The sequence below is a fragment of the Phoxinus phoxinus genome, assembly GCF_949152265.1.
Source record: "Phoxinus phoxinus genome assembly, chromosome: 10".
NCBI lineage: Eukaryota > Metazoa > Chordata > Actinopteri > Cypriniformes > Leuciscidae > Phoxinus > Phoxinus phoxinus.
In genome coordinates this window covers 24623770-24646665 of record NC_136885.1, presented here as the reverse complement: position 1 = coordinate 24646665, position 22896 = coordinate 24623770, and the positions used below count along the sequence as shown (strand labels likewise).

General features: G+C 40.9%; 1 protein-coding gene across 2 annotated transcripts; it reads left to right on the top strand.

The window, feature by feature from the left end:
* Positions 1–2302: 2302 nt before the first annotated feature.
* Positions 2303–21547, top strand: mms22l (MMS22-like, DNA repair protein). Of its 2 annotated transcripts, XM_079625748.1 has the most exons (26): positions 2303–2362; positions 3051–3213; positions 3553–3750; positions 3838–3963; positions 4056–4108; positions 4190–4277; positions 5093–5270; positions 6051–6144; positions 6250–6380; positions 6462–6575; positions 6651–6827; positions 6910–6972; positions 7134–7253; positions 8426–8661; positions 10467–10976; positions 15895–16082; positions 16366–16516; positions 16610–16740; positions 17664–17803; positions 17881–18037; positions 18169–18338; positions 18503–18714; positions 18871–19037; positions 20896–20992; positions 21074–21241; positions 21363–21547. In XM_079625748.1, exons 3-26 carry the CDS (start codon positions 3575–3577, stop codon positions 21436–21438), a joined length of 3723 nt encoding a protein of 1240 aa, XP_079481874.1. In that variant the 5' UTR covers positions 2303–2362; positions 3051–3213; positions 3553–3574; the 3' UTR covers positions 21439–21547. The 2 variants fall into 2 exon arrangements, with proteins under 2 accessions (XP_079481874.1, XP_079481875.1); XM_079625749.1 differs by lacking the exon at positions 2303–2362 and having other exon boundaries at positions 2698–3213.
* Positions 21548–22896: the final 1349 nt, after the last annotated feature.

Genomic DNA, 22896 nt, shown 5'->3' with positions numbered 1-22896 from the left:
CCACTACACTGTAAAAAAAATAATTGGCATGATTTGTTATCACAACTTTTTATCTTTTGTCAAATCAACTTAGATAAATAATGTGGTTCAGATAACATAATATTTTGAGTTTCTGTTCATTAAACCAATCTCCTTAACTCAAAAAATTGATTTCAATTAACTCAAAATTTAGGCAACCAGGTAATTTACTTTTTCAAGTTAAACCAACAATCATTTTAACAGTGTACAAATGTAATATTGACTTTATCCAAAATATCCAACAAATATTTAGCTGTTACACTGATATCAACAACAACAGCACATTTTACAAACACATTCCACTTTGCAAACTGATCTGAAAGTTTTCCCTAGCTGCAAAGATATGTTAAGTTTCTTTCATATAAACATTACCTGTCCGCCACAGCAGAAAAAAAACTGAAGTCCATCACCTTAGGTCACTGTTCTCTGACAGAAACGAATAACAACCACCCACACTACCTCTTCCTACACACTCAATCTACAGGTTTCGATGCAAATGTCTTCAGCAATAAGACACAGTGCTAACGCTAGTTGCTCTTGGCATGCAAACGATGCATTTATCTAACTTTACCTTCACTCGCCATCTGCAGGGCTCAACTATATTCTTTGCACAGAGTTCAGGAAGCGAAGACATAACATTTTAAATGAAGCAGGAATATTTAGCTCTACAATTTTCCTGTCTAATATTATAACAAAGAAATTGATGTTAATATGAATCATTTATGGACTGATTTTGGATTACTCAAATTGTTTGCTTGACAACGGATAATACTACTGTATTTCTGTTCTTATGCACTTCAGTATGGATGGACTTTCCCTGCTCCTCAAAATCACCCAGTCAATCTTTCAGTAAAGCCAGGACGTATTCACACTAAGCTGCTCGGCCTGAGGAAGTGGGGAAGGAGGGGGCCAGGGGTCTGCCATACAGATGATCCATTCCACAGAGCAAACATCCAGCACAAGGGCTCCAAGGCCTACAGGGACTCTGATAAAGCACCTCCACATTTTTATAGACAAACTACTTATTTTTTCCCCTCATATCGCTTAGAACGACTGATAACTTTATATTTCTCTAAAGCGCTGTGCTGAAAAGGCTGAGGGAAAGGGCCTTTCAGCAGTTTAATTGATCAAGACGAAGCCATGGGGGGCACCTTCAGATAAAAGAGACGGGAACGTTTTGAAGTACAATGGTGGAATCTTTTTTTTTTTTGGAAGGAACCCAATAAGGAGTGAAATATTACTCATTACTTAAACTCATTGTGGAGCTTTAACTGTATGTCACGTTTAAGGTACTCTTATTGTAGAGTCAGTGATTTATTCTGTTGAGTACTTGTTTTATACTTAACCTTTAATGTTTCTCTTTTTTATGTTGGGGTGTACAAAGGATACACGAGGCAATGAGTAAGTGGGTCCAATTTCTAAAAAGGGGGTCCATGTTACTAGTCAGGTCAAGTGACTTGGTGTGAAAAATATTGCATGAACTATAACTTATGAGCTATATTTATCTAAAAGTATGGCAGCACAGCGAGGATTTTTCTGACCTTGAGGTAAATGGAGGAAAAAGATTAAAATAAAAGCATGGAAAATGTAAATAAATTGTGCTATTTCAGTGCTATTTAAAACTAATAAAAAGAATAGTTTTTGCACTTTATGAAAAGGTCAAATAACTAGTTTGACATAAATTAATTGTTTTAAATAGCCATGCCCTTCAAGCTGGCATGATTTGTTTTAGCCTATTTGCATTAATACTTTGTATTTGCCCTTAAACTATTCTATTTTTGACAAGGGTCGTGCCTGTTGATAATAATAAGAACTATACATCTGTCTACCTATATGTTCCACCATATAAAGAGTAGCTCATCTTATCTCATCTTTACAAATGCAGTGAGTTCATGCACGCTAATCAGCATATTGCCTGACACGTCCTCGTGCTCTGATTACACAGGAACATCATTTCATTCACAAATTAAGGACGTAAATTATTCAGAGTTAATAGATTGAGACAGACGGCGGCAGCCAGTAGGACAACCTAATCACTTTACTAAAAGATATTGCTACAAAATGGAAGTATCTTGAACATTCTGACTGTCTGAAAATCTGCATTTCCAATGTTGTCTAAGTAGGGGGCTTGCTAGGTTTTAAGAGACAACTTCTCTTCATATATAATTTTTTTTTTCTTTCGTCTATGCATGCATGCATGCAAGAGTGTATTTAAAATATGAAAATTATGCAAATTACATTAATTTCAGTGTCCTATTTTTAGACACATGACAAAATCACATCCAGAGAGGATGGAGAGCGTTATAGTGAGAAATCTCCTCCCTCTCGGTCAGCGACAACAATGGTTAGAGTCAACATGACTTTGTTTTCTTACCTTCTGTTCTGTCCGTGCGCGCGCTGAGATGCACAAATCCACGTACAAGACAAGACACCACAAAGATAAAACGAAGGGGTGTTTAAACGTGTTTTTGTCGAATTGTCGTAGGTCTAATGGCTAAAATGTCGAACTACCTATGTTGTTTTCACCAAACCATCTAGACATAGGCTACTGTTACATCCGTATGTAAAACTAGCCGATAAGACCTGAGCGTCGAATAAAAGATTATCAAATCGAGATATCTGCATTCAGATGCGGGGACTGGAAGGATGCTTTAAAATGTATGCGTGATGGCCAAAGCTGCAGCCGGCGGAGATAGATCTGCATATGGAAATCAGGATAACCCTGGGTCTAGTTTTACTTAACAGCGATATACTGTTTTTTAAATTAGACTGGAGTAATGTGGGGCAGACCAAGGCACTTAAAATAGCCTACATATGAATGGATCACACACGCGACGATTCAAAATTGCCTCATATTTATTTATTGCCAGCGCGGAGCTGTGATTTTAACGACAATAACACATTTCCTGCATGTAATGTCAATATATTGTCGTTGTATTTGTTCCGCGTTCTTTAATACGCTCTCTTACTAAGAATGACAAGCGCGCGCACAAAAACTTCTCAAGATTTTAAATGCTGTAATATTATTACAGTTTCCGAACACGCCCCCGAGAACTTCTGACCAATCAAAGAGAGGCTTGGATGACCGACACGTTCGTGCGCATGCGCAGTGTTGGTGTGATTGTAGCGCGGGAGAGCATTGATACACTGGGAAGAAGGTCGTTCATAGACGTAGTTGTTGTCAACAGTGTTGAAGTAAGTGTTATTACAGAAGTTGTTATATTTGAAATGAATGATATAGTTGTGTCTGTTGAAAAGGACTGGTTTCTATTTCTATTGACACAATTTCCAGGTCGATTGCTGGCAATTTAGCTGTTCGAAAGATAAGTGTTTGTTCACTGCTGAAAGTAACAATACAGCAGCCTCAGTTATTTGCTGGTCTTTTCTGGTTCAAGGTTGTCTTATAGCCTGGCTTTTTTAGTTTATAAGTTTTATTAAATGGTTGTTTGGTTACATTACTCGGTCTAATGTGTTGTTAAAAGGGGCTTTATTGCATGGAGTAGTTTCATTGTCTCTATTCAACACTCTTCCCAGTGGTCTGTTCCACCCTGTTGACATGGAGAGTGAATTCTCACAGTCCCTCACCCCACCTGTGTCCCCGTCTGCTCTGGATCATTATGGTGAATCTGCTCCCAGTCAGCCTCCCTGCTTCACCTGTGCTTATGAACCAGGTAGAGAAGAGACAGGACGATTGTCATCAAATGGCTACATCAGCAGAGGAGCCCTAAAGAGGTACGTACTTAGTCCAGATGTTATAATGATGATATAATCTGTGTCAACCTGTATATTACACTCATATCCTATTTTTTCTATGATTAGGTTGTTGTTAAAGCTCGATCCAGCTCCTGCGGATTTTGAGGGGGACACGGTTGATATTTTTGACTTCCCATGGGTGACGGAAACAGCGCTGGTAGAATCTACCAAACTTCTGTTTGGCTTGTTCAGGTAGGAGTGCAGGTGTGTTGGCTCTGGAGGATTGCCATGTTGTCTGCTGAAACAGGAAGTCTGCTAATTTGACAATCTGTCTTTCCATTCAGACAAAAGGTGTTAAAACTGGAGACGCTGGTGCAGTCCAGCTCGCATGATTTCGGTAAGCATCTGGAGACTGAAAATTTGTTGCATTCTGACAATACTTTTGAAATATGAATATGTATATTTTGACCCTTTTTAGGTCAGGCAAGCAGTCTTCATTATGAGGCAGAGGAACTCAGACAGGAGTGTGTGCTGTTCCTCAGCTATATCAAGGTCTTCATTTACAGGTACACATTTTAGGCCTTGTCATAATACGTTTTCTTTGAGAATGCATCGTTTTCTCTCCATTTTGGCCTTCAGTCCATACTGAGACGGCGTTTTTATTAATGAAACTGAAGCTTTTTGAAAACGCTCTCCAAAGTTGCCAAAACGCCGTTTTCGCGTTGTAGTGCGAACTGTCAAAACGGTGGTATTTAAAAACGATGATGTAAGTTTAGTCATGTGACGCACATTGAACCCATAGATATTCATGTTTATACCGGTATTGTGCCTGTTATGTGCTATTCACTTTAACATTGTTGCTAAAATATGTTACTTTGCACACTCTTCACATCACAGTCCTGCAAATATGACAGAAAATTTGCTCGCATTTGCTGTCCTGCGGCAATATATGAGACCCAATACAGTTGCGTTTTAGACCAAATATGGTGACTGAGTGCGACCTGGACCCATCAGTAAATGGTGAGATATTTTGCTAAAGAAAATTATCCTGCCAGAAGAATTGCGCGATAACTTTATTTATTTTTCCGTCTGAATCACCTTAATGAGCTTTTGTGAGGGTTTACGCATGCCACAGTATGAACAGACGTTTCCGTGTGAATGAGAAACTTTTGGAAAACGTCTGAAAATGCTATTGTGAACGCATGGGGAGCGCTTTTAAACAAAAAAACGCTGTTTTCAAATGTATCCGGATAATGTAGACGTAGCCTTAGGGAGCTCAATAGTTTTGCTCTGTCAGTGTCAAAATGTGCTGTGGCTTGGTAGTACAAGCGTACCGGTAATAATATCAGAAATGGGTTTCACGTTGTGTTTTGATCTCCAGGTTTTTGGAGCCCTCGCAATCCTTAGATGAAGGTCCCGTTCACCCCTTTAAAGACACGGAGGCTCAACTGCCCTCAGTCTTGGTGGAGGAGCTCTTCAGTATCACGCTGCTTATTGGACGAATCAAAAATCTGCCAGCCAATGTCCAGAGTGCTTTTACAATTCAGCATCAGGGGAAGGTACTGCAGAACACGTGTGTCATTAAATAGCAAGTAGTGCTGTGCAATTTAGTTAATGTAAAATGATACCTTTTAGCCTTTTGATGGTATTTTTCAGAGAAACCATCGTTTGACTGAACAGCCATTGTTGTCAAGTTGATTAAAAATGCAGTAAAATGCAAAAAAAAAAAAATTTATGAATAAAATAATCAAAACACTGTTTGTCATTAAATGAATGTTAAATCAATACAGGAAGAGTGACATTTGATCACTTTTGCTTAACAAATATACCAGTACATCATACTGGTAATAATAAGCAATATTTAACTATACATATAACAACCACCATTTCAAAGTTTGGTGTTGGTAATATTATTTTCATGTTTTTAAAAGAAAAAGGCTCTTATGCTCAAGAAGACTGAAAATAATTCAATAAAACAGCAATACTGTGAAATATTATTACAGTTTAACTTTCCTATTTTAAAATGTAATTTATTCCTGTGAAGCAATGATTGTTTTGTTAAAAGAGAAAATTTAAAATAATTTCATGGAAATGTAACTTCATTAGCGTTTTTGCAATTACAATATCTGTCTTAATGCTTCATATTCACGCTTTTGGCCTACTTTGGTGGACTTTTGGAAGGTCACTGGCCAAATACAAAGTGCTTTAAAATGAATACGATACACACTATGTTGGTTCAGTTTAGATCTGCAACAATTATATTTGATCATATTACTCACCATAGTTGCGAAAGAAAGTGTCATAAGGGAAATAAACTAACTGTGTCACCCACTTTACAGCTCTTTCCTCCATCTTGGCAATTATTGCATCTGCACCTGGACATCATCTGGTCTGTTCTGGAGATCTTGCACCTGTTGGAGCAAAGGATGATGGGTATGTTGCAATAGCTGAACATGGGTTGAGATTGTAAATCACACTTGTGACCCTGAATCTGGGACTGTCATACTAATGAGTGTTGGGTCCTGATGATTTTGAAAGGTCAGGTAGTTTACGCGCACCAGTTCGTGAATTTGACAGGCGAGACGCTCACGAACATCAGTCTGTTTGAGGACCAGGTCAACAACCTGCTCTGTGATCTCATTGGTCTGGCCATGAACAAATATAATAAGGTTTGTTTTTTAACAATAACAAGCATTGTGGTGTAAAGCTTAGGAGGTATAATCTTTTAGTCTCTCTCTCTCTCTCTCTAGGTGAGACCAACAGAGACTCTGAACACTCATCACTATCACTGCCTCTGCACAAAAGAATTATGGATTCTACTCATGCATTTACTGGAGCACAGGAGCAAAAGCATGCACACTCAGGTTAGCCCATACACAATCTCTGCATAGATGGTAGTTTCGTATGATTCTTGATTCTATTTTTACTTTTCAATCCAGTCTTTTTGGAGTTATGTAAATGCCCTGCTGCAGACGGTTCTGAAGGGGACGCCCCCAGGAGACCGTGACCCAGGGCTCCCCATGCACTGTAAAGACCCTGAGAGCTTCTCTTGGTGGCTGCTTACACACCTGGCCCAGATTGGGTTGCATAACCGGAATGGCACTGTTCAACAGGAGGTAGATCAACACTAACTAGTATCACATGGTGAGATGTTCTGAATTTTAGATGAACATTATAACGGCAAGTTTGTTGTTTCAGAAACAACTTGAGGATAATTGGAGTTTTGTGATCGGGCTGCTGAAGTCTAGCTGTGATCCAAAGGTGATTACAATAATGTTGCATGTTCCTGTGTATTATGTGTTTATTTGGTTAATATGCTCGTTTTTCGTGTCTGATGTTTATGAGTAGCATTACAGTAGACATTGTTTGTACTGTGCACACATGTCTTCTGAAAGGTAAATGTCAATGTGGTTACATTTCAGAAAGCTGCACAGGAAGAGCAGATACGAATGGTGGTCCATTGCTGCCTCAGCCTCAGCTTAATGTGGGGACCAAACGTCAGTGCTGTCACAACGCTCTGGGAATATTACAGCAAAAATCTAGTGAGTCATCGCTGCATGATCACATTCAAATTTAAGTATTATTTCAGTTATTGGAAGCATGATGTATAGTGACATCCACATTTTTCCAATTTTTTCTCTATTTAAATCTGAAAATAATAATAAGTTAAGTTAGTTTATAATGCAATATAAATGGAAACGGTAATACAATTTTCATAACTTAAATAATTTATGATTTTATATTATATAATATTATTATATTACTCATTACTGCAAGATCACATTTAAATATTATTTCAGTAACATGACATTCATTGAGATCCAGAAGTCAGAAGAGTTCTTTTTTTTGCGTGAAAATAATAATAATAATGTAATTATAATATCATAACAAATCATATAAAAAAATAATGATATTATATTAATTTATTATGCTTTTGATATCCAAGCTGAATCAGATTTTGCAGAGTAATTGGCTTGAAGAATATATTCATTATATTGAAGAACATTTGATATATGCTTTGATTAGATCAGCATATAAGAGACCCTTCTATACTACTTATAAAGGCCCCAATATACTTCAAGTGAAATTGAATAACAAACTGATGTGATGTAATTTTGAACAAAATCAGGCCAATCTGGTTCATTTCAGGGGTGTGAAACAGCTACTAAACCCTTTCGAACTACTAATAGTCAATGGTGATGGATGAAGTTATGCGTAGATGTTCGCGGGTAAAAAAAATACACTGGAGAGCTGCTTTATTCTTGAAATTGAAGTTGTCATTCTAATTGAAAGAGACAGTGACACTTTTTTTTCATGTTTAATACTCTAAAGCTTCTTGATTTTAAGCAATCTATTGTATAAAGTGGTATATGAATAAACATGGCGTAACTTGACTGGAGTGCCGAATTGCAGAGCATGTGCAAACATGTCTGTCCACATTGCTATGTTCAGATGCTTTCTTAACTGCTGTTTTCTCACTGCTATCATTTTTGTTGTTTATTTTGTTATTGAGAGGAAAGTACTCAACAGAAATGTACATATTCCTCTAAACACCGCTCTCAGCAGTGTGGGCTGCTTTGCGATGTTCCTAATAGTATATTGCTGGGCACGTATTTCGAACTTCTTTTTATCTCCGTTAATGAAAATGAACTTCACCATGAGTATATTGGGGTCTTAATACAGAACTCTCTCTTCTCTTTTCATGTGCCCGCAGAACGGCTCTTTCACTGTGCCTTGGTTAGGTGTGTCGGCGCTGGGCAGTATCAGCAGGACTCCCCTCTGTCTGTTACAGCAGGCTAAGAGCTGCTGTAGCCCTGCTTCTGTCGGCTCCAGCTTTCACACGCAGCTCTACCGCTCAACCAACTCCTTCCATATCTTTCTGCGTATTCTAGCCCTTCACCTGGGCCAAGAACATGCTGGCGGGGCCCCCTGGAGACAGTTCAAGGGCAGGTGAGAATGTGCCTTGGGACTCTTTTCAAAGTTTAGATCTTGTCACGTCTGCGTGCTGATCTCAGATCTGTCGTCAGTCCGTTTTGCGTGTTGTGGCTCTGGTGAGACACTGAAACGAACAAAATGTGGATAATGAATTTACTGTCTGGACCGTGCTCAGCCGTGCTGCAACCGCGAAGACTAATTAGCTAACGAGCATAGCAGTTAATTCACCTTAACGCAGGCGTTCGGCTTCCAGCAATGGCGTGGCGGGGGCTGACTTGGCTGGTTCAGGACCACCTCCTCCTCCTCCTCCCCACACACACACACAAACACACGTGCCACACGGGGAGGTGTGGGCTGTGTGCTGATGGCACTCGGGCTTGGAGCGCGCTCGGTGGGAGGCACGGCGCATGGTGCATTAATGAGATCGGCAGGGAGCGCGTTCAAGCTCGTACTCTGGGAATGAGCAGCATCTGCTCGTGGCAGGCGCAAAAAAAAGCTGTCCGTGATAAACAAACAAACAACCAGACAGACAGGCGAAAAACGCAAACAATATCTCGACAGCCTTCCGTTCGTCTTTGGCTCATTCTCTATCTCGGGTCAGTCTCTAAAAGCTTGCGCCACACTTTCTTGCTCACCGTCTATGTGTAGCCGTGATGTGGCCCGACTCCCCGCAGCCTTGCGTGATGTGTTTTTGTCCAAACATTAAACGGATGCTCAAAGGCCTGCTTGTAGTGCAGTGTGTTTGTTATGGAACCTGCAGGGTTCTGTTTGGGCCAAACAGTCAACAGTAGAAAGAAGGGGGGAGTGGAGGGGTTCAATATTGATTTCTCCTCCTGTGCTGCAGCAAATTGAGCCACACACGACAGTGCAGCTACCACTGTGTGCCTGAGTGTTTCTGACATTTAACATGGTCTTTTAAAGGCATTTCACCGTGGTGCCCGGAGGATCAAACAACACTCACTCACACTCGCTCTCTTTCTCTCTCTCTCTCTCACACACACACACACACACACACACACAAAGAAGCAAACTTGCACACGCTGCTCACAGGCACACAGCTCTCCAGGATAACTGAACGTCTGGAGGAGGTTAGCAATGAGTTGAGTGCTTAGGTTAGAGGGAAAGTGTCGTTATAATGTTTGACACTGATAGACCCCAACACCTGTTTCACAGCTTTTTATATGTACGGCAGCATTTGTGTGCTGGAAATATCATTGGAATGGATTAAATATTGATCAGTCTTGAGTCCATAAGGACAATTTTGTATTGTAGATATTGATTTACATTAGGGCAGAGTATAGCCAACTACCGGTACATATCGCAATACATATTTCACAAAAGTGAAGTCCTGAAAGTCTGGGGCAACTTTGAAATCTAGTATTCAAATTCTGGAAAATCTGGAATTACACCGGGAAATAATTTTGTAATTTGGATAATATAATTTAGGTAAAAACTAAAAAGATGGCCCACTGTGTGACATACTATTTTACATTCATTTATGTTTTACACCCATTTTTATGCATTGCAAACGTAAAAGTCTTATTGTAAACTATCCATCCATTCATTGACCTCATGATGCTTAATCAAATTGTCAAAACTCGATGACTCGAACTTCTCTGGTGACGTATGCCAGACTTCTCAAATCATTTCGTCTGCTTCAACCCCACCTCTTTCTTACAATCAACTGCAATCTAACATTCAGATCTGCCTCCAATGAAACAACCAATGAACTTGAACAATGAGGTTTTTAGAAAATTATATATATCGTATTAGCAGTTTTTATTCCACATCATGACCATGTCTGTCTTGCGTCTCCACAGACTCTACTCAAAGTTCCACCAGAGGCGGATGATGGAGCTCTCTGACACTGGCCTGCTGCACTTCCTGCTGCTCTTCCTGGTCTTGGCGCAGTGTGCAGAGTTGGAGGACGTGGCCAGCCGAGCGTGCGACTTACTCGCTATGCTGCCCGCCGACTCCACTCCCCCGGCCCTGCGTGCGCTGCAGTGGAGAGGCCAGCTGGCTCTCGTGCTGCTGTATTTGGAGAAGGGACTGGATGCTGGCGCGTTGGCGGAGCAGTTGGCTGCCTACTTTAGCCAAGCGGCCCGCGAGTTCTACCTGAAGACCACCGAGCCTTCTCGCAAGCTAGCTCTCTGGACGCCACTTAGCTCGTACCTAGAGGGGGTGAGCGAGGTGTTCGAGACGAGTTCTAATCTTACGCTGTCAGAGGAGAGGCTTCTGAACGAGGGCTTTGGACTGCTGCTGCCCGCCTGCCGCCAGTCAGAGCTCAGCTCCGCTTTGGGCTTCCTGCAGACGGTGCTGGCGCAATTACGGTGAGAGTACACACATGTAAAGATATGGCAGTTCCTCGAACACACAAACACACAGTGATCCCAGAAGCTTATACATATGGCACCCTTGCCCCCGCGCAGCTCAAATCTCTCCCCTGCATCCCTTGTATGTTGACAATAGCTTGATTGTGCAGTAGTTACAACGCAGCGTGGAGATAAGCTTATCCATTGTGCACAGAACCCCTGTGAGCATCTCTAGGGGCCTGCGGCACCTGGGTCAGCCCATATAGGTGCTGGAAGAGAGCTGTGTTGAGTTTCAGCCCATGGGTCCGGTCCTGGATGGAGACGGCCGAGTGTGGGCAGAGCTGAAGGGAGGGACGAGTTCATGGCAGGGACATCGGTGTGCCTTACACGGCTAACACGGTCAGAGGTGGCTAGGGTGCGATCAAGTAAGGTGTCCGTGTTTGAGAGCGTGCACACACACAGTCCTCCAAGGTAAAGAATCTGACTCTGAATCACTTTAACACAACTAATTCCCACAATTCTGAGGCAGGGTCTCAGGGTGGGGGGCAACTCATTTGCACATTAATGGGCGATAAAACTTTTTTCACCCGAACGGGCTCATGTTGGCAGTGGCACTAAGATCACACTGACCCAGTTTAAAGGGACGGGGGCGCTCTTCAACGTGTCCTTACAAATTACTCTTAATTTCACTGTGGTTCTGTTGTATCGCTTTTATTAATGCGTTTTCACTGACACAATTAATGTGTTATTATGTGGTCTGGTAAATTAAACCTTGTCTTCATTACGGCTGTTAAGTTGGAGGTGGCATGTGCAAGCCTTACGTGAATTAGCCAGCATGCGGCTACAGGGCGATGTAAGGCAGACTGTAACTGACGGATGATTCACGCAGATAACACAGGCCAGGCTCTAGTCACGCTCTAATTCTCCTCATTGCATTCCCTGCCACGATCCTCTGTGTGTGTGGGCAGTGAGATCGCAATGGTGACCCCTGCAGCACGGTGGCGCCTTTGCCAAGTGACTAATCGAGTTCTAGCCAATCGATTAATCTGGTTCCTTCCCACTGCGCTTTCAACCGTGCGCCCCATCTCCCCTCAGGAAAACAGAGAGCGTGGTGACACTGAGGCCAAGAAGGGAGCTGGTGAGCATTATCTCTGTTTTTCTCTGTTTCTGTTCAACGCAGCAGGGGCCGTTTGTCAAACTCATTTAAGAACCCAAACCAGTTTTTACTTGCCTTAAAATAGAGTTAAGTTACTTCACAGCCGTGAACTATGATTTGCTACTTGCTAGTCAGTTGCAGTTGGTATTAGTGGGCCAAACGTTTGTGTAGTGCAACATGACTCGTCTGTGTGTTTTATTTGTTTTCTAGGAAGAGAATGACATTTTAAATGATTTTTGTCAATGTTTAGGAGTACATTTGCACAAGGGTTTTCAGAGAAAGTTGTAAATAGTGAAAAAAATTAAATGCATCTGAAGTGTTAATCATTATTTTTTAATTAATATTATATTAATTAAATTAATATCTTATGGATTTTGTACAATGATAACATAAATACCAATTGTGGCGATCAGGACGAGGTCGAGGGCCATGGGAGGACGGCACGAGGCCGGTGGCGTGATTACTAATGAGCAACACCTGCGCATTAATATACTACCATTCAAAAGAAAGAAATTAGTTTTATTCAGCAACGATGCATTAAATTAATAAGAAATTATAGAAAAGAGTAAAGATGTAATGTTCAAAGAAATGTTCTTTCTATTCATCAAAGAATCCTGAAAAAAATTATAAAAATATTAAGCAGCAGAACTGTTTTCAACTGATAATAATAAGAAATGTTTCTTGAGCACCAAATCAGCACATTAGGATGATCCTGAACTAGCATATAGATGGCCTCAAAGCTAACACACAACTTGAATTTTGATTTCAAGAGATCTTTGAATGCTACGTTGGAAACTCAGCTATGATTAATTTAGCTGTTAGTTAATATTTTGCATGCTTAATTAACATTTATTGTATAGAAATGTTCTCTAGACTCTAGAGCCTTACTGATGGGAATTTCAGTTGCACTTTATTTTAAGTACGTGGTCTTACAGTGTACAGTGTAATGTCTTTAATGTCTATGTGGTGTTTTTAATATGGCAAACTATGTGCAAATGAATAAGTCACACCATTGTTGAGTATTTTCTCTTTAAAACTGCAGTGATCTAAACTAAAGACAGTTTCAAAAACTCGGTTTGAAATCGCTGGTGTTTCTAACGTCACAAACTACCTTGTAACCAATCACGTAGGTGCCAGTGAGCTTTAGCATATTAACTATGGGTGCTATGCATACCGCTCTGAAGAAGCCAGGTTTACTGGTATATTTTTCTGTCGATATGAAAAATCAGGTAGATTTAGCAATATAGTTTGTATGATGAATATTACGATGTCATGATGAAATATATGCCTTTCTCCACTGACGTTCTGAGTTGTTCAAAGCATTTCTAAGGATACTGACTGTTAGAAGGCAGCTGTCTGACTCCGAGATGGTGAACGGGAACAGGGTTTGTGTAACATTAGCAACACATTATTAGCTGGTTGATAAGGTAGTCAAGCAAACGGCTAATCATATTAATTACGTCATGTCCGACGCTGGAAAAAGCGATACCATTGTGCAGCGTTTACCTCAGTAAGTTGAGCGAGTGGATCTCTGAGCTGGAGTGAGTGGAGGCGGGGCTAATTTTAATATTCATGAGTCCGCGTATATTAAATGATGCAAGTGTAAAGTTATATTTTTGGTGATTTTGGTGATCAAAGATGAGTTTTTAGGGAGAAAATTATTGACTACAGGAGGAGCTTGTGTTGGCGTATTTACTATTGAAATGGAAAGCTAAATGTTTTCATCTGCTTTAGGGAGCACACTAGCATATAGATTAGCCTCAAAGCTTATAGACAAAGATTAAAAGCCACAAAACTTTGATTCTAATTTCATGGGGTCCATCCCCACCCCACTCTATTATACCTACTTACTATTTTGAAAGCCATATTAGCCGATACTATAACATATGCATGGTCAGAAATAAGTACTATTGCTTAATGTCACAGTGAAGGACGTGGTCCTCCATCAACGTGGGGTGTGTGTTGAGCGATACCGAGATATCAGAGCTTACGCGCTGTGTCAGATGGCGTGCTCATGATGCTTATCTGAGTGTGTGATTCCATGTGTCAGTTTACACGAGGGTGCCCGGCATGATCGTGTAAGTCTGTGTGTATGTTCCAGAGGTGTGTGTTCTAAAGCTGTGCTGCAGTCCAGGGAGAGATTAAACGAGTGTTCAGATGGTATGGGGTGTGTGCGTGTAAGACGCCTCGGTGAGGGGATTAAGTGGGGTCTCTGACGATGTCTTGTACAATGAGGGTTGATGGGTGTGAAAGGCCCATTCCGCCGCGGTAACGAAGCTAATGAATTCACTCTCTAATCGATTGTCTCAGCTCTCCGTGGATTAGATGCAACCTTGCTGGAAGGCGCAAAGGTGTGTGCATGTGCGCGCACACGTGACGCTCACCCGTCCCTTTCCTGGCGCTCTCACTTTCATCGCTGAGAATGACAGGACAGGAGGATCATCTCCAGTCTAAATGAGATTACAGCCCCTTCAGCTGCTTATCTGAGCTAATGCCAGCCGCTGCAGAGCCAGACTCGTGCTCTCAGCCTCCCATTCAGACCCAACCTCACAGCTACCGCCAGGCCACGGAGGAACCACTTGCCCCACACCAGCGCACACCGTCTAATCCCTCTGTCCAGAGAGATGAGGAGAATTCGCAGAGAAAGAGAGGGCAGAGGGGGACGGAGATAATACAGACAGTGAGAAAGGCAGCAGTCAAATGTAAGAAGGCTGTAATAAGGATGAATCTGGAAAGATGAGATGGGGGAATAAAACAGAAGACCTTTTGTGAGGTTGACTGAATTTAAGAAGACAGGGGCAATTATTTTCAAGCTCTTAATGCTTGTTTTTAGTCTATAAATTTCAAACTTGTTTCAAATCTGGCCGACCAGTCGTCAAGTGTGTGCACTGTCCTGATTATGGGGGGGGAATGGGAATGGCAATGAGACAAAACATCAAACGGCTCCTCGCATCTGCTCAACCATTATCTCATATCTTTTTCTTTTTAAGCTCCTCTTCTTCTTTGTAACTTAAAAGCTGTTGCAAACCCTTCTTCCTTGTTGTTTGTTGACATGTCACCAAGAATTTTTGGAAGTTTTTTTTGTAAGAAGTTAGGTGTATGAAACCAAGGAGGTCAAGAACAGTGCAGTGTCCAGACTTACTGTTTTGGAAAGCATATTAGCCATTCAAAAGTTGCAAAGTATTCTGACTAATATATTATTATTTTTTTCAAAAATGTATATTTTTACGTAATATATCTGTATGTAATAGTATTTTAAATAATGATATAATGATATAATAAAAAAGTAGAAGTCAAACCATATTCACAATTTGTCCTCTGCATTTAACCCTTCAAAATTAGTGCACACACATTAGGAGTAGTGAGTAGTGAACATACACACACACTCTCACACACACTGAAAATTCAGCTTTTCCATAAGAGGAATACATTACATTTTAAAATATAAAACTGTTCATTTAAATTGGGTTAATATTTCACAATATATTTTTATCAAATCAATGCAGCCTTGGTGAGCATAAGAACCTTTTTTCAATAAAATAAAAAAATCCTACCGACCCAAGACATTTGAATGGCAGAGTATTTGGAATGTTTATAATGTATATAGCCGCTATCAATTCATTCAATTCATTATTCAAGGTTTTCAATACCTAATTTTTTTCTTCCCCATTTAGTTTTTTTCTGGAGGAATTAGTTGCACAAAGGGCTCACCAACACTACAGCCAAGAAACTGCATGTCTTGAAAGTGTGCACTTGGCATTAATCTGTTTCTCTTTATAGGAGAGTTCACCAGCACTGTGGCCCGTCGTCTCACTCCGTGGACTCTCCCGGTTGGGCTCTTCTCCCCAGCGTGGCTAAAGAGCGCCACCAAGCGGTGGCAGCTGCACTCTGGTCCCAATTCTTCCCCTTCCTGTGCAGCATGAGGCTTTCCCAGACCCCCCCGCCACAGCTCGCGGACGCCGCAGCAGGTCAGGGAAACGGAGAAAATGAACTCTTGTTCTCTTAGGGGCTCTCTTTGCATGGCTGCCTTTTCTCTGTGGGCTATGCTCTAAAAGAGCTGAATAGAAGGGAATTGTGTGCATGTGCAGCTGTTCTGATGCACACATCCACAACAACTCATCAGTGTGATGTTTTTTTTTTTGGTGGTGGTGGGGGGGGGGGTGGTCTTTCTTGTTCGAGAAGTACAGCTCTTTTTAAGGGTAGAAATGTGGGAATGAATGTGTAAAAGCTAATAGTATTTTATATTATTAGGCTTCACACTTTTGGGATTAGACATGCCTGGCTCTGCCCCTCAAAACCTACAACCCCACCCCATCCAGTCCATTATGCAGAGCTTCGGCTGGGATGAGATGCTTCACCCCCTGCTGGTAACCCACTATCTAAATCATCTGCTGCAAAATGGGTGAGTGTCTTTTCTCCATTTACTCTTTCTTCCTGTGTGTAGTTAGAATGGCTCTACTGTGAGAGTGAGCTCAACTCTTCTTCTCTCTCACAGAGAGATTGTCAGTTGGGTCAGCTCTGGGCCAGGCTCAGGTTCGGCCCAGGCTTTATGCGTGCGTTCCTGGATCCGCTGTGTTCTACAACAGTACCTCCATAAAAGCCAAGATGCCCCAGATACAAGAGCAGGTACAAAGATCTCATCAAGTCATTCCTGGAATGGTATGGCATGTGGTTAAAGAAAAAATTCAAAAATGAAAATTGTCATATTTACTCAACGTCATGTCATTCTAAACCTTTATGACTTTCTGGTTTTGGTTTTGTTAAAAACAACCTGATGTAAAATACATTTTAACAGTTAAATTGTGGCTATCCAAGTCCCTTTCATGGAAAGTCAGCCGACATATTTGCAATACCTAGGCAGATATTTTGAGCATGCAAGACCAATTCCTATCTACTTGAATGGGGAAATACTGAAATTTCATGAACTCACATTTAAAAAGCATGTTTTAATTCAGCAACAAAACCTGACATGAGTGTTCCCATAAATGTTTTTTTACACCCACATAGTGAATAAACAGCATATATTTCAGATCCAGCCAATGCGCAGTTCTGTGCGTCTCAGGACACTGTTTCTATGGGAACCAGAGCATCTAACAGCAGCCGCAATGATACGATGACTTTAACAATTGGCGATTACCAATTTATCCAATTCATAGTAAGAGTGAACCATGGTGGTGTGTATATACAGTATTTTCTTCAGTCCAGTAGCGGTTCTTCTGATGTAAAAGATTTCCTACTGGACTGTATGGCACACAAGAGTAATGACAGGCGATCTTAAATACCAGGATGTTTAGTACCAACACCTGGAACACTTGTAAAACGATCAGTGAGTTGCAGATACTTTTTGTTGGCAACCTTGGGCCTAGTCACAATATATTGCGATCAAATTGACCCAACACAACAACAAAAAACGGCATACAGGTTCAGAATGGCGTGAGTAATAAATATGACGAAAATTTTATTTTTAACCCTTCAACCACAAGTAGCGAACCGGTATTCTTAATATGATTTGGGTGTCGGAGCGAGCAGCTGTGGTATTGTGTGTACAGGCAGAAGTCTGGATGAACAGCTGGCCGAGTTAACTAGACAGGTCCTACGACTTCCAGAAGTGGAGTCTGTGCTGCAGAGAGGAGGCCTACATCCTGGTGCTATCAAAGATCCCAAACCTGCAATGGCTGTGTTCATCAAGGTACACGCACTCAAACCAGATGCTCTAATATATAAGCCATACTGTATTGCCAACACTGTGCATTTGTGCTTCACTAGGCTGTAGGTCGATCATACTGTGAGCTCCAGATCCTCTCTGAGCGTTCTGCAATGGTGTCTCGAGCACTGGAGTATGTGGGAGACATCCTCAAATACATCAAGCCTTACCTGCTGAACAAGAGCCGAGAGGGTCTACAGCTGGCATACTGGACCGTAGGTCTGTGCCCTTTTACATAGAGTTCTCTATCTCTTCTTGTTAAATGTAATTTTTTTCGCTTGTAAATGAATCTTATTTCTGAAGTAAAATGTGTTTACTATAAGTTTATGGTGGTTTTGTGCATTTTTCAGGCTGCTTGGTTAAGCATTGGAGTCAGCTGTTGGCCACCTCCAAAGCACAGCAATTGCTCTTTCGCATTGTAGATGTGCTCTTACTGCCCCACGCTCTCCTCCAGCAGGACAGTGGCGCGCACACTCAAATGCTGTCGGCCCTCAAAGACAGTCTGCCTCTGTTCCTGCAGGTTAACGCACCTCCTTCACATACTGTGCAAATCCAATTTGTACTCTGTGTTTAGACTGCTGAAACTCTTTCTCTATATCCAAAGGTCATTGTTGATTTCAGGATTGTAGAAAATGTGTGAATTCCCTGACTTTGTCATAACTAAGATTGTATCTGCATCTTCAGGGTTTGTCCATGGCAGTGAGTGTGTCCCATTCTCAGGGGGCGTACCTAAAGCAGCAGCTGCACAGTGTCATTTCCCAGTACCTGAGCCGTTTCCTCCCAGCCACACCCTCTACTGGAGCTGTGGTCAATCATCCTGTCCTGCTGGCAGCCTGCGAATCAACAGCCACCCAGCAGGGGGAAAGACTCAGAAGGAGCATTCTGCACGTGCTGAAGTAGAAGTCTTTTCTCTGTTGATTTCACATTTATACCTAATGAAACAACAAGTAAATCCTATGTAGCTTCTCACATAGTATTGAGTATAAAAGGAGAAGTCCAACCTTTCAGGAATAATTGTTACAATGAATACAATTTTCTGTCTGTCTCTGCAGAGAAAACTTCCTCCAGTTTAAAGGTGTCGCTCCTCCCCCTCGACTCGCTGCTGTTCTCTCTTTCCTGTTGGAGCTCCTGAAAAGGAACAGTGACCGAGATCCTTCCTTACTCACGATACCCCTTCCTTTGGTGCTACGCTCACTGATGCTGGTCAATGAGCCTCAAGGTTGGCAGGAAAAACCATATAGAGGCCCATTGACACCAAGAACCATATATTCACATGTGCTGGAGTCATGTTTTGTCAACATAACTGCACCATTTTGTTTTTAGTCATTGTCGGTTAATGTTTTTTTTGTTCATCAGCTGAAAAAATAGCTCTGAAAGTAATTGAAAAAGGATATAGTTAATCTGTTATGGTTATTTAATACCGTTTTGGTACACGAGTGGAGCGTTCGCATGGGCCGTGAGCTACTGAGCCTAGTGAATGTGCATAGAGAGGAATGTTGAGCAGAGCGTCACAACAGTGATAATGGCTGGAGCGAGAGTAAAACTTGAGCGCTGAACACTGATGGGTGGGGCTGCATACATTTTCGGCGTTTTTCTCTTTCGACCAATAACCGAAAATGCTATTTTCGGCAGATAATTTTCAGCAGCTGAAATTTCAGTGCATCCCTACTTCCGTGTCACATGATCCTTCAGAAATCATTCATGCTGATTTAAGCCGGGTGCACACTGTGCGATTTATTATCGTCCTTTACGATTGTTGCTTGTCAGACTGTACAAACATGATCATCGCTGTAAGCCATGTCACACTGTAAAATCTCAGCAGTCATTAATGTCAGACTGTACGACAGTCAAGACGCGTTAAAAAACGGACGCACACAAGGAAACTTGTCCGGAGTTTTACATCATCAATCAATGACGCTTGGTGATGTGAGCTGCATTACACATGGGATTGAAATGGTTGCTACAAAGAAATCTCAAATATTAATTTTGGTCACGGCTTATCTTGAAAAATAAAGACAATTTGACGGCCGTCTTGGGAGAAGCCACACTGCAGGACTGTGAGTCAAATCTTCTGACACTGCCAGAATTTCGTCGGAGATCAAATTTGATCGCAACGGTCATTAATCGGCTGACGGTGAACATGTCAAACTAACGTTCAAAGACTTCAGATTTTAGCCTAGGATCAAAGGATTCTTTTAGGATTTGCTAAATTTGTCTGAGACGGCCAAATCGTGGCCAAAATCGCACAGTGTGCACCCGGCTTTAGTGCTCAAGAAACATTTCTTATCATCAATGTTGAAAACAGTTGGGCTGCTTAAAGGGATAGTTCACCCAAAAATCAAAATTGTCATAATTTACTCACCCTCATGTCGTTCCTAACACTTAAGACTTTCATTCATCTTCAAAACACAAATCTAAATATTTTTTATGAAATCTGAGAGCTTTCTGTCCCTCCATTAACACCTACACAACTCCCTCTTAGACGCTTCAAGAAGTTCATATAGAGATCGTAAAACTAATTCATATGAATTGAGCGGTTTAGTCCAAATTTTCTGAAGAGACACAATTACTTTATATAATGAACAGATTGAATTTAGGCTTTTATTCACATATAAACTTTCATCAACTCACACATCAGTTGTGGTAAAAAGAAGCTCAAGCATGTTAGATGGACATGTGACAATGAGGTTCATTCTTGTGTGTTACGCAGCCCGCTTGAACTTCTGCAAGAACCAATGAGGTTTGTTGAGCAAGTTCGGTTGAGTTTCTATTTCTGTTCGCTGTTCAATGTTTATATGTGAATTAAAAAGCCTAAATTAAATCTGTTCATCATATAAAGTCGTGTCTCTTCAGAGAATTTGGAGTAAACCGCTCAATTCATATGGATTAGTTTTACGATCTCTTTATGAAGCGTCAAAGTGGTAGTTCCGTAGCTTTTAACAGAGGGACAGAAATCTCTGATAAACTCATCGATTAGTGAGATCATCTTTGAAAAAGACCTCCTAACTACTGCTAAAAATTCAAATGGAATATATATCATTGTTTTCATTTAATCAGATCCCTGTTGTTTCTCTCAGTAAAGCGGCTGAGCACAGAGATCACGCAGCTTATTGTTGAGAGGTGCACCGCTGCCGTAGGAGAGCAACCATGTGAACACATCACTACTATTCTACGGTAAGGTAGCCACACTACCCAATGCTGCTTTAGAGACTGTTCTCTCTCTCTGACTTACTTTTTCTTTTTTTTCTTTCCCAGGGCTTTCATGGAAGAGAATGAGGGCGTATACGACCAGCAGGTGTATAATGTTTTAGAAGTTTTAGCCGTCCTTCACCCCTCCACAGTGACTGCTCTTATTCCCTTTCTGTCACTGAGCCTTAGAAAGACAGAGTGCAAGAGAGGTCTGGGAAAGAATACCTCACTCAGGTACGGCAAAAGTAACCTACATGTCAACTGAGAACTGAGAAGAAACCTAATGCTAAAACCAGTGCTATCCATTCCCATTTGCTTTATTCCTACTTAAAACAAATCTCTCTTACTGTTTTAGGAATGGCTATAGGAGGTTGTTGGCCCTGCTTGGAGACAGTGGGCAGGCTGAGATGATTAGTTTAGAAGAAGACTGACTTCAGTGCATGCATCAACTCTCAATCCTCTGATGTAAACTGTGTGTATGATGTAGACTTGATAGTGGATTCATGTGTGGATATTGTGAATAAACGTTGTTTGAATACCCTTGTGTTCTGTGCTTTGCTATCAGACATCTGTCTTAGTAATACAGTGCTTTGGTATGGGTGCTGGTCCGTGAATAGCTGGTCAAAAATCAGTGGTTATTTACTCGTTTGGTGCAAAATGCTGCCAAAATTTAAGATATGGGTGCAAAAAATGCCCCGGTATGAGTTTTTGTTTTCATATTTTAAAACATAGTTGAGCAATATCCCACAAGCCTGTTTTTACTGAATATCAGCACGATTGCAAATGTGTTTGTTGAAATAATTTTTATAAATCAACATTGAGATAGCTCGCTCAAATAAAGCTCGCGATTAATCGGAAAATGTTTACCCAGCCCTGTTTCTGCCAGTCACATCTTGGGGATTACAGTGAGATGTCATATGGTCTACCGTTATCAAACAGCACTTCTGGACAGTCCACTTTTCTGAGAATGAACACCTAGTAATCAAAATCAGTCATGAAACCACAAATATGACACCTATGGCTCCCTCAATCACCTCGACACAAAACCTTTCCTTTAACTATTCATACTGTTGGCAATCTCCATGCAATTCTGGCCACAAATTGCCTAGAGCCTCTCATCACTCTCTACCCTTATTTTTCCTCCCCTCACCTCCATCCCAATCATTCCTTCCATTTCCATCTCAGCTCCCGGTCGTCTCTTGCAGCCGGCGCGCTCGCACCTTGCCCCGCAGTGTGGCACAGGCATCACACTTCATTAGAGCAGAGCCATCAAATGAGCAGTGTTTTCTCTCTCACCTCAGCCGCTGTGTATCTTCATCACATCGCTCTTTCATTCTCTGAGCTAATCAGTAACTATTTTATGTTTTAACAGTTGGGAGATAAGTTCCACCACCTAAGATGACCAAATAGAATAATTGTTATTCTATGGTGACAAATTAGCACTGTTCAAAAAATGTAGGGAGCTGCCTTACTACGACCTATAAAATCTGCTCATTATTCATTACTTTTTGATATTGAACAAAATAAGTAGGGCTTACATTTTTTTCTCTAAACCATATTTTATCAATTTCTCCAAGAAATGTACAGGGGGGCATGTAATATCGGGCCTGTAAAGTCATGGGGAAAAGGATCAAATTGTAGTCATAGAATTTATTTTAAGTGAAATACTTTATATATTATAAAATTGATTTTAAAATATTATTCTGTTATATATATATATATATATATATATATATATATATATATATATATACTGTATCAAACATCCTTACCCAGTAATCAGGGTTGGGTAATGCATTACAAATCAGATTTCTTTTTCTACTATAAAAGTTACAAATCAGATTTCTTTTTCTACTATAAAAGTAACGTAATACTTTAAAATTTACATG

Bases quoted from the DNA above. Each gene is read 5' to 3' on its own strand.
- mms22l (XM_079625748.1), top strand. From the start codon at position 3,575: ATGGAGAGTGAATTCTCACAGTCCCTCACCCCACCTGTGTCCCCGTCT. The intron at 3,751-3,837 runs GTACGTACTTAG...TTCTATGATTAG, and splicing joins AGCAGAGGAGCCCTAAAGAG to GTTGTTGTTAAAGCTCGATC. The intron at 16,517-16,609 runs GTGAGTGTCTTT...TCTCTCTCACAG, and splicing joins AATCATCTGCTGCAAAATGG to AGAGATTGTCAGTTGGGTCA.